General features: G+C 39.1%; 1 protein-coding gene across 1 annotated transcript; it reads right to left on the minus strand.

Moving 5' to 3' along the window:
• Positions 1–1,714: 1,714 nt before the first annotated feature.
• Positions 1,715–7,063, minus strand: LOC107561643 (uncharacterized). Its single transcript, XM_016246116.1, has 2 exons — positions 7,058–7,063; positions 1,715–2,383 (listed from the first exon to the last, which is right to left on the minus strand). The coding sequence occupies exons 1-2, from the start codon at positions 7,061–7,063 to the stop codon at positions 1,715–1,717; spliced, it is 675 nt and encodes a 224-aa protein (XP_016101602.1).
• Between the last annotated feature and the right edge of the window lie 5,430 nt (positions 7,064–12,493).

Here is a 12,493-nt window from a genome sequence, read left to right on the forward strand (position 1 = left end):
CGTACATTTTTTACAAAGCTCATCGGTCTGAAAAGCACGGTGTGCTCTGATTGCCCATCTATAAAGTGCGTTGTGATTGGCCGAATACCTCAAGCGTGTGACTAAAATGTTACGCCCCTTACCATATTGTGCTGCCGTGTCCCGGAGCGACGAGACAAAAACAATAAAACCCATTATAAACTAGACATTTGTTGCATTCAGTGGGGACATAATTACGGATTATAATGACTTATACTGTCTTTTTACGTGTTGCGTTGCATCGCACCGCGTAAACATAAAACCATGTCTGCATTTGTGATCGGAGAAATGACAAACAACAAGAGCTACTCTACACTGATCAAAACTCACGTTTGAATAGTCAGTGGCAAAATCTTTAAATATGAAAACATACTTACAGGCTGGGAGTTAGAAGTCCCAGACTGTCTTTGTAAAGTTGGAACGGCTACTCTGCGAGATTCAGGAAACAGTCCTTCGTAAAATTCGCTGCACACACTCGAATATTTGGGTTGAACTCTTCTGGAACCACTGATTTCTAGTTGTGTCCTCTTTTGGAAGGCCAAACAAAGTCGTTTCGATTTTGCTACGAAATACACAGCGTCTCCACGACATGGCGGTGGCGGCAACAATACTACAGCGAGAATCAAAGTTACACCTTCTTTCTTTGCATATAAATTTGGGAGGTGATATGCAAATCTTCCCACACAGTGACGTAGACATGTGGGGGCGTGTTTAAACTAGGCGTTTTAGAAAGGCGTGGACTAGTCTTAACTTTTATGAAGAATATCTCTTTGGGTTTGAGACTTTAGTCTTAGCAACTTCAGGGATCTTATCTATGCACAAACAGCTTTCCACAGCACTCCAAAGACAAAGGAAAACCTGAAATCGCATCATATGACCCCTTTAAGCCCATTATATGCTAACATTATTCAATCTTTATACTTTTTGTTAAAACTCATAATGTGGCCATATTTAATTGCTCATTGTCATATTAACAAGTCTGTTCTTGATTAACTTAGTCTGACATGATTAAGAAAGTAAATCAAATTAATTGAGAGACTGCTCCAATCATTTCATACTTGTTTGTGATTCACTAAAAATAACTGATTCATAAAAGTATTTTATATTGGATTTGGACTTCTCTTGTAGCCTATATGGTTCTCCACTTAACTACTAAAGTCATTGCATGGTTACGTAATGACTAAGAAATTAGTAACACTCGTTCAGCTGTTTACAGTGCCTTAAAACTTGACTCAGGAATACAATGACTGACAAACGACAAAATAATGATGCTCTGATTAACATCCATCACCAAATTCGGTAAATGCCAAGGACGTACTGATCTAATAGCAGTTATAATTGCTGGACATGTTTTGACCCATGCAATATATATACACACACACCTAAACATACCTGTGGAGCTCTCAGCCTCATCTGGGGACATTTTTCTTTTTCCTATGGAAAAAAAGCAATACTCTATTCATCTTCTCTACAATGCAAACAATTTCTGACCATCTTAAATCTGAATATGTATAAATATAATACAAACATATATTAAAATTCATTTTAAAAATACCATTGGAACTTTCTGCCTCTTCCTGGGTCAACTCCATCCCGATTTTATTTTATAAATTGAAAAACAAAAAGAAATTAAATGCATTTCTTACTTAAACTTTGAGGTTAAAACTGGCTGGTGGGATCACAGAAAACTTGCCATTTACGCTAGTAGCAGCTTTGAGATTTTTGCAATCTCTATAGTTGCATCTGGCAACCGATAATAGTTTCTATGGACTCGAATGTCATGGCCCAAAAAGTTGGCAAGTTGGTCCAGCTCGTTATCCTTAAGACTGAGAATCTGGGACATTGTTGCCACTTGCTTGCGGAGCTGTGTAGACCTGAGATGTTCTGGGTTCTTCGCACCACACTGACTTGCAAAAAGCCTGATGCAGTCCTGTCCTCTGAAGAAGCTGGTGGGTGAGCACTTTGGTCTTCCAAATAGGAAGGGGTTTTCCCCGTCTACTTCACATGCATCTCTCTTCTCCACAATAAGTTTAATAGTTCTGACAAGTTCAGGATTGAACAAAATAACAACTTTTCTCCCTTTCTTGCCCATGATTTCTACTCTGCTGAAATGCTTGGACATTTTTTGTTCAAATGGAGAGAGACCGAGAGCTATGTCCTTGTGGAGCTCAGTCTGGTTTCTTTTCTTAAAGCACTCGAGCGTCATTTTTGAAACTTCTCCTACACAACACCTGTTGAATATTATTACTTGTGCAAGTGCCACTTTGGCAAGTTCTGCATATGTCTGTGAAGACTCGTGATTTTTTAGGCTTTCAGAAGCTTCAACTGATTTCTTTTCTAGGTACTGGTGGAGAAGCTGCACGTCCTGTGTGTTACAACAGATCCATGTAGGACAAAGAAATGTTTAACCATTTACTGCATTTTAAATATGACAATAGTAATTATTTTAATTTTTATCTTGTGACAGTGAAAATGCCATGCCATGTCATGTCAACAACCCTAATACACATTTGAGTGATTCTGAGAATGTAAACTTGATGAATTGAAAAAAAAATTGGCTCTAAACATTCATGTACAAAATTATTCAACCCCCAAAGTCAAATTTGTCGTGGAATATTTTATTTATAACCTCAAATTAAAAGCTTAAAAGCTTCTGTCAGCTCTCTACTACAATCTCAGCCCATTCCTTGCATAAAAAGCTTCCAGGTCACTGAAAATAGTTGGTTTTCACATTGTACCTGCTTTCTTCAAATTCCACCAAATATTTTCAATGAGATGGTCGCACCACATGACATTTTTTAAGGCTACGGCCGATTCATCTAGATGAAAAAACACTAAAATCACTTAATTTAAAATTTTAATATGCATTTATGTGTACACAACATTCTTAAAGGGGTCATATGATGCTGCTAAAAAGAACATTATTTGGTGTATTGAAATGTGTTTATGCGGTTTAAAGTAAAAAAAACACATTATTTTCCACATACTGTACATTATTGTTTCTCCTCTATGCCCCGCCTTTCTGAAACGCCTCGATTTTTTACAAAGCTCATTGGTCTGAAAAGCGAGGTGTGCTGTGATTGGCCGGCTATCCAGTGCGTTGTGATTGGCCGAATACCTCAAGCGTGTGACAGAAATGTTATGCCCCTCACCATACTGTGATGCTGTCCCGGCGTGACGAGACAAAAACATTAAAACCCATTACAAACGAGGCATTTGTTGCTTCCAGTGGGGACATAATTACTGATTATAATGACTTATTATACTGTCTTTTTACGTGTTGCGTTGCATTGCATCGCACCGCATAAACATAAAACACTCCAAAGAGAAAGGAACAATTGAAATCGCATCATGTGACCCCTTTAACGTTTGAACAACTACAAAAGATATTACTATTCTGTGAAAAAGTTTCAGCTTTTATTTTCCTTTTCCGCCATGAAGAAGACATCACAGGTTCATCAAGTTCGTCGAAATTATCCATCCTCAATCACTTTTAGTCAGCTTTGACGAAACTCCTCTTAGCTAGCACGTCTTTTCAAAGTGAAAGTAGCCTTGTCACCTGACCTGAATACAGCGCAATGTGGGGGCGTGTTAGAACGAGCCGTTTTAGGAAGGCGTGGCTGACTCTTAACTTTTATAAAGAATATCTCTTTGGATTTGAGACTTTAGTCTTCGCAACTTTACAGATCTTTTTTATGCACCAAGAGCTTGTAACACTCCAAAGAGAAAGGAACAATTGAAATCGCATCATGTGACCCCTTTAACGTTTGAACAACTACAAAAGATATTACTATTCTGTGAAAAAGTTTCAGCTTTTATTTTCCTTTTCCGCCATGAAGAAGACATCACAGGTTCATCAAGTTCGTCGAAATTATCCATCCTCAATCACTTTGTCAACTTTTACGAAACTCCTGTCAGCTAGCGCGTCTTTTCAAAGTGACTGGCAGCCGTGTCACCTGACCTGAATACAGCTCACTGATTCGCTAAAATGGACTAATCGGCTTCTGTTCACAAACAACAATGGCGCTCGTCGGCTTCTGCAGTAAAACGTGAACTTGCGATGCCTTGAAAGTGGACAATAACGGCTTTTTGGACAAAACGTGTTTAGGATTCAGATCGCGCTATGTGGAAAATGATGCACGGCACTCAGTTCATTTTTTTTTAAAGTGCCATTTATCGTTTTTTTTTTTTGCAAATTAACTCTTCAATTACAGACCGAATATTCGAATGTTCCAACTATTTGTGCACACCCCTAGTTTAATGTTACTTAAAATAATTATTTTGTTTTTCCTATTTCTATCATGTTTACATATCTGTTATTCTTTAGAATTGGAAATTTATAAATGAGACCCTGGTCCACAAATCCAGTCATAAGTCGCTGGGGTATATTTGTAGCAATAGTCAACAATACATTGTATGGGTCAAAATGATTGATTTTTCTTTTATGCCAAAAATCATTAGGATATTAAGAATCTATCTATCTATCTTAGATCAAAACTAGTAATATGCATAGCTAAGAACTTAATTTTGACATCTTTAAAAGGTCATTTTTTCAATATTGTGATTTTTTTGCACCTTCAGATTCCAGATTTTGTTCCTAACAAATCATACATAAATGGAAAGCTTATTTATTAATCTTTCAGATGATGCATACATCTCAATTTCAAAAAATTGACCCGTGTGACTGGTTTTGTAGTCCAGGGTCACATATAATGGTCAGATGAGTGAGCTCAGCTTTGAGAATGAAAACCAACCTGTTTGTGTCTCAGTATCTTCATGTTTGGCTCTGAATGTTTCTTCAATCTTCATGTCTTCACTCTCCTCTTTAATAAACTCCATCTTTTTAATAGTGTGTCACAAGGATCTCAGTTGCTTCACCAGGAGTTTTTTCTGTGTGTTTGGACACTTTGTCCCGTTTAAGATGAATATAATTAACCAAATGAAAAATAAATGCAAACTAAATCTCTGGGTGTGTCTCAATCAGCTCCCAGTAGTCAGTACACTAGTAAGGGAGCGAGTCAGAGTTAATAGACTTGACAAAAAAAACAAAACTAGCACTCAAATAAATAAATTATACATTTGTATGTAGTGTTTACGGATTTGTAGATTATATGAAAAAGATCCCACTTTCATGAGAACATGTGCAGTTGTTTTTGTAAAAGTTATCAATAAACACGTTTGTGTTGGTCTTGTTTTAAGCAGCAGATTCGAGCGATTCAAAACAGTGAATCGTTTGAGAAGCAATTGATTCAGTTGACTCGGAGATTCTAAAAGCTCCGTTTCTCCAGCACCGCTCGCCAGTGACTGAATTCCTGTTTAAATAAACGGATTCTCGATAAAAGGAGCGAGTTGAGACGCACCTTTGCTGTTACTCATGTGTGGGTGCGCTTTAAAAGCACAGCATGATTAATGAACGACTAATATATTACATTACAAATAAAGCGTTTTATTTTTACGCTCAATTCTCGAAACGAGTCGTGTTGATTTAATCATTTTACACTATTAAAACCACACACCTTTCTTCAGCCGAATCACAGACGCAGGAGCGCGGCGCAGCGTCATGACGTCACAACGCCAGAACACAATAAAAGTATTTTTCGCTAAAATCATATCATTACACACACACACACACACTGTCTGGTCAGCTATCCTTGTGGGGACTCTCCATAGGCGTAATGGTTTTTCTACTGTACAGACCGTATATTCTATTGCCCTACACCAACCCTACCCCTAAACCTACCCCTCACAGGAGACTTTCTGCATTTTTAGATTTAAAAGAAAATTTAGAATTAAGAAAAAACTTAATTCTGTGTGATTTATAAGCTTTTGTACCCGTGGGGACCACAATTTAGGTCCCCACCGTGACACAAGTCCCCATGAGTCTGTGTGTAGTCGGGTTTAAGTCCCCACCAGGATATATAAACCAGTACACACTCTCTCTCACACACACACACACACACACACACACACACACCTGATAACAAATGTGCTACACACAATACAATAACACCCCATGGACAGCCCATCCCTGTTGAAAAAAACAGCATATGCTGGTTAGGTATGTTTTGACACTGGGATGCTGGGTTAAGCTGGTCCTTTGCGGGTTTAAGCTGGTCCTTTGCGGGTTTAAGCTGGTCCTTTGCGGGTTTAAGCTGGTCCTTTGCGGGTTTAAGCTGGTCCTTTGCGGGTTTAAGCTGGTCCTTTGCGGGTTTAAGCTGGTCCTTTGCGGGTTTAAGCTGGTCCTTTGCGGGTTTAAGCTGGTCCTTTGCGGGTTTAAGCTGGTCCTTTGCGGGTTTAAGCTGGTCCTTTGCGGGTTTAAGCTGGTCCTTTGCGGGTTTAAGCTGGTCCTTTGCGGGTTTAAGCTGGTCCTTTGCGGGTTTAAGCTGGTCCTTTGCGGGTTTAAGCTGGTCCTTTGCGGGTTTAAGCTGGTCCTTTGCGGGTTTAAGCTGGTCCTTTGCGGGTTTAAGCTGGTCCTTTGCGGGTTTAAGCTGGTCCTTTGCTGGACCAGTTTAAACCAGCATCCCAGCATCAAAACATACCTAACCAGCATATGCTGGTTTTTTCAACAGGGATAATGCATTGATTGAATGCTGACCTAATGGGCCATTTGGGTCACACTTTGGGAAACAGTTTTGATTGACTGCATCTGAGGCACAGTCACAATGTAAATGTATCTGAACTGAAGTACAGTATAATCTTTCAACATATTCAGCTGTTACTCCTCATCTTCCCTTATTAAGAGTGAATAGATCCGTTAATAAATACAAGATGTAATAACCAGTTTATTAGAAAATCAAACTCTAGTAGTAAATCTTAAAAAGTATGTAATGTTACATTAGTGTTTTAGTGAAGTTTGGAGAACAAAATACCTAGCAGCAGCTCTAATCCAATCAGCAGAACTATAGCACTCATTATCAGAGAGATCAGTGAAAGACCAATACTCAGCTCAGCTAATCAGTTACTAACCAGCACTGATCCATTACAACATTACGTTATCTTCCGTTTTAACGTACATGCTGGAAATCCACAAATCACTTACATCCATAATGATACTCTCTAAATGACAGCTGTTAGGTTGTTAAACATGTACATTACAAACAGATGTCAACTGGCCAGAACTGGCCATTTTGTCTCTGCAAAATCAGCAATGAGGGGGTGATCCTGTAAGACTGAGGAACACTGTCATATTCACCTGCAGAATAGTAACAATGTTTTACTTACCTGTGAGACACTGTAAATGTGAAGATGACACAGATGCAAGGCTCTTGATCCGAGATGTGGCCAGAATCTCCTTGTTTCAGGAATAAGGTTTGGAGATGATGATGTAGACTGAGACACAATATCATAACTAAAACGAGGGTGGAGTCCCCTTTAAAGTTCATTAAAGTCCCCAAGTCAATTCAGTGACTTTATTTCTTTGTTCAAACTGGACACTGAACATGGCTTGAAGCTCTTAATTTTGAGCTCTCTAACTAGCAATCAGTTCGGACACCGCACAGTGCTCATTCAATAAATGCACAGCTAAACAGATGAGTTTTGAGTGTGCATTTAAATGTGACTAATGTTTTAGCACATCTGATCTCTTCTGGAAGCTGATTCCAACTGCGGGCGGCATAATAACTAAAAGCACATTCCCCTTGTTTTGTGTGAACCCTTGGTATTTCTAACTGACTCGATCCTAATGATCTGAGTGGTCTGTTAGGTTTATATTCAGTGAACATGTCTGCTATGTATTTAGGTCCTAGGCCATTGGGTGATTTATAAATTAGTAAAAGTACTTTAAAATCAATCCTAAATATAACTGGAAGCCAGTGTAAGGACCTGAGGACTGGTGTGATATGCTCAGATTTTCTGGTTCTAGTCAGAATTCTGGCAGCAGCGTTCTGGATGAGCTGCAGCTGTCTAATGGTCTTCTTGGGAAGGCCAGTGAGGAGACCATTAACCCAGTTTTCCAGTCTCTCTAGAAGTATGTTATGATCGACAGTGTCAAACGCAGCACTGAGATCTAGTAGTACCAGCACTTATACTTGGCCAGAATCAGAATTTAAGCGAATATCATTTATTATCTTAAAAGGGTCATATGATGCGATTTCAAGTTTTCCTTTCTCTTTGGAGTGTTACAAGCTGATTGTGCATAGATAAGATCCCTGAAGTTGCAAAGACTAAAGTCTCAAAACCAAAGAGATATTCTTTATCAAAGTTAAGACTCTGCCACGCCCCCCTAAAACGGCTCGTTCTAACACGCCCCCACATATCTACCTCACTATGTGGAAATATTAGCATAATGCCGCCCAAATGTGCACGTGCTGTTGATTTTCTCCAAGGTGATTTTTGTCTGCCAGTCTTCTTGCTGACTTTTACAGGAGCAATATCATCAATAACATTCTTAACTTTTGAATTAAAGGAATCCAGAAGATCAACAGAGTCTGCAGAAATGCTTGGTGTTAAAGATATAGCCTTCATAAATAGCACACTGGTGTTCTCATTAATGCATCTCTTTCTGACAGAGACAGATCTAGATTCAGTGGTAGCAGAGATCAATATATCAAAGAAAATACAGAAGTGATCAGATAGTGCTACGTCCTTAATAACAATGAATGAAATGTTTAGACCTCGACCTTTAGCACAATACCTAGATATTCAAAAGACAAGTACTGACCAAATGACACTTGCTTGCATTGATAGACATCTTTAAATAGAGCAGCTACACCTCCACCTCTCCTAACAGTCCTGCAGACACTCATGAAAGTGAAGTTAGGAGGGGCTGTTTCATTGAGGACCGTTCCACTGCAGCTGTCTTCTAGCCATGTTTCATTTAGAAACATAAAATCCAGGTTGTTTGTGGTTATTAAGTCATTGATCAGAAATGATACATTTTTTTAGTGAGCGAATGTTTAAAAATGCTAACTTGATGGCATTGCTTTGTGTCTTTACAGCAATCTTAGTTTGATGCATAATAGGCCGCAGATTAGATAAGTCAGCCGTACGGCTTGAGAAGGCCTTAGACTTTCTATCATGTGATAAAACAGAAAGAGAAAGCTAAAAGCACACTGGGTTCCCGCTTGTTCCGTAAACATTTGTGAATGTTGCTGCTATCATAGCGGGGACCTGACACATATCACTGAGAGCTGGTAAGTGGTAAGTGAATGAATGAATTAATAGGTAATTAATAGGTAAGTGTGCATACTTTACACGTACAAACAGCACTTATTAAGCATATACAGTTCTGTAAAGACATATGGAATAACGAAACATTTATGGAGCCAAATTTGGTAGCACTGTTAGAAGGTAAATTAGTGGACATGACAATTTCTAGCCAATCAAAAACACGTTTGCCTTTTAAGGTGTATTCTCTGTCTTTTTATTGTTTTTAGATTGCTGAAATATAATGCTTTTTCAAGGACCCACAGGTACACTCTTCCTGAGTGAAGAGTGAATGAAAAGGTGATTTTTCAGATCTCTCTGATGTGTGAAACTCTTCTCACACTAAAGATATGTGAAAGGCCTCTATCCGGTGTGAATTCTCAAGTGGGAGTAAAGGGTTCCTTTATATGTGAAGCTCATTCCACAGTGAAGGCAGGTATAAGGCTTCTCTCCAGTGTGAACTCTTATGTGTCTCTTAAGACTTTCTTTTCGTGGGAAGCTCTTTCCACAATGAGGACAGGTGTAAGGCTTCTCTCCGGTGTGAATTCTCATGTGGACTTTAAGGTTTTCTTTTTTATTAAAAGTCTTTCCACACGGTTGGCAGATGAATTGACTTGTAGTCTGTTTTCTGAGCTCCTTTTTGAGAGGAAGACTTTTCAGTCTGTGATTTTCCTCCAGTTATGGAATCATGATGTTTCTCATACTGATCTTTCTCTTCCATTTCATTCAGATCTCGACTCTCCTCTTTCACTGCCACCAACCAGGTCTAAAGCTAAATAAAAGACAAATACATGTTATCACCAGTATGATGGCATAAAGCAAGAGACATTTATATATTTAAAATAAACAAACAAACAAACAAACAAACAATATAGCTGTTAGCAGAAATAACAGGCTCAAGCACTATGCATTTAAAGGGGTCATATGATGCTTCTAAAAAGAACATTATTTGGTGTATTTGGTGTAATGAAATGGGTTTATACTGTTTAAGGTTAAAAAACACATTATTTTCCACATACTGTACATTATTGTTTCTCCTCTATGCCCCGCCTTTCTGAAACGCGTTGATTTTTACAAAGCTCATCGGTCTGAAAAGTGAGGTGTGCTCTGATTGGCCAGCTATCCAGTGCGTTGTAATTGGCCGAATACCTCAAGCGTGTGATGAAAATGTTACACCCTTACTATACTGTGATGCCGTGTCCGGCCGGAGCGTAACATAAAACCATGTCTGCATTTGTGATCGGCGAGATTACAAACAACAAGCCCAACTCTACACTGCCCAAAAAACATGCGTTTGAATCATCAGTGGCAAATTCTTTAAATATAAAAAACGTACTTACAGTCTGTGAGTCAGAACAGCTGGCATTGTAGTCTACTCTACCAGGATCAGGAAACAGTCCTCCATAAAATGTGCTACACATCTGAATATTTGGGTTGAAGTGTTCTGGAACAGTGTTGTAAATACAACTTAACCACTGATTTCTAGTCGTGTCCTCTTTTGGAAGACCAAACAAAGGTCTCACAATGAAAAAGCGTCACACACCGCGGCCTAGAGTATGCGGAGGCCGGCTTGAGTGAGCAGAGGCGGTGGGCTTGAGAACGGCGCGGCCAGCGGATTCGACGAAGGGGCGTCCGGCAGGCTTGCGGCACATGTGACGACTCCGGGCTGGACTCTGCTTCGTCCACGGTGAAAGCCGATCCGTCGATCCACAGCGCAAAGTTGATGTATTTCCTCAGCGACCAGCACGGATCAGCTCCAGGCATGACGAAGCAGATATCGTCCTCTTTTGGAAGGCCAAACAAAGTACATAGTGACGTAGGCATGTGGGGGCGTGTTAGAACGAGCCGTTTTAGGTAGGCGTGGTTGACTCTTAACTTTTATAAAGAATATCTTTTTGGATTTGAGACTTTAGTCTTTGCAACTTTACAGATCTATTTATGCACCAAGAGCTTGTAACACTCCAAAGAGAAAGGAAAAATTTAAATCGCATCATATGACCCCTTTAAAGTGGGAGGGGTTGGCCATGGTGTCCTGTACTGGTGTGTCCACATGGAGGGCTGTGCTTAACACTTTTGCTTTGTTTTCTCAAGTGTGTGTGTGTGTCGTGGTTATTGAGTGTGGGTTAGAAATCTGAGGGTCTCTTCTGGCCACCTCCCTATTTTTTTTTTTGGATGTAGGAAGTGAAGAGGAGAATGGTGGAAATTTAGGGAACCGGTGGAGGGAAGTTAGAAATAGTCGAGGAGAAAAACGGAAGAAAAGGAGTGATATTGATGAATCTGACGAAAAGAGTGGGGATAGCATTAAGTGCATTGTGAGATTTGGGGAGCAGTTAGGGGTAAGCAAAATTAATCCGTTAAAACTGACAAAGATCATAAATAGGGAAATAGGAAATGTTGGGTTTGCTAAAGTACTCTCTGATGGAAATTTGCTAGTTGGATGTAATAATGAAGAACAGGCCAATAAAGCTCTCAAAGTAAAGGAAATAGGAGGGATTAAAGTTGTCAGCACAAACAGAGTTGGAACTAGAAGTAAAGCTAGGGGTCAAAAAGGGATTGTTTTCGGTGTTCCTCTTAACATAGGCATGGAAGAATTTAAAGGTAATCTAAAGGGAGGAAAAGTAGTGAATGCTTATAGGCTAAAGTTAGGAAGGACACTGAAACAGTAGTGATAGAATTCATAGGGAAGGAAATTCCAAAAAGAGTGATGTTGGGGGTAATGAGTTATATCGTAAGAGAGTTTATACCGGGACCAATGAGATGTTTTAATTGCCAAAGATTTGGGCATGTTGCTACAAGATGTAGAGAACAGTGTATTTGAGTGAAGAAGGAAGGAGGAGGAGGGAAATAACAAAGAGACAACATCTAGAAGATCTAGGAAAAAATGGGGGAATAGAAGATCAGTCAGTTAACCTCCTGTTTACTCTAGATGAACTGAAAAGAGCAATTAGTAATTTAAATAATACACTGTCGTCTCCAGCAAAAGATCAGATCACAAATATAATCTGAAAGATGGGGCTATGGGCAAATGTTTAGATTTGTATAATAGAGTATGGGAGGAAGGAAGATTACCAAATGCTTGGAAAGAAGCTATAATAATTCCAATAAGAAAGCCTGGCAAAGATCCTTCTAAACCATCTAATTATAGGCCAGTAGCTCTTACTTCGAATATATGTACATTAATGGAAAGGATGGTTACAGACCGTTTGACATATTTATTGGAAAAGAGAGGAATATTAACTAAATATCAAAGTGGTTTTAGAAAAGGAAGAGGAACAATGGACCCTGTTGTATGTTTGGAAAATGAAATTAGAAAAGCTCAGGTAAATAAAGA

This window comes from Sinocyclocheilus grahami, unplaced genomic scaffold, assembly GCF_001515645.1.
Source record: "Sinocyclocheilus grahami isolate Dianchi unplaced genomic scaffold, SAMN03320097.WGS_v1.1 scaffold786.1, whole genome shotgun sequence".
Lineage (NCBI taxonomy): Eukaryota > Metazoa > Chordata > Actinopteri > Cypriniformes > Cyprinidae > Sinocyclocheilus > Sinocyclocheilus grahami.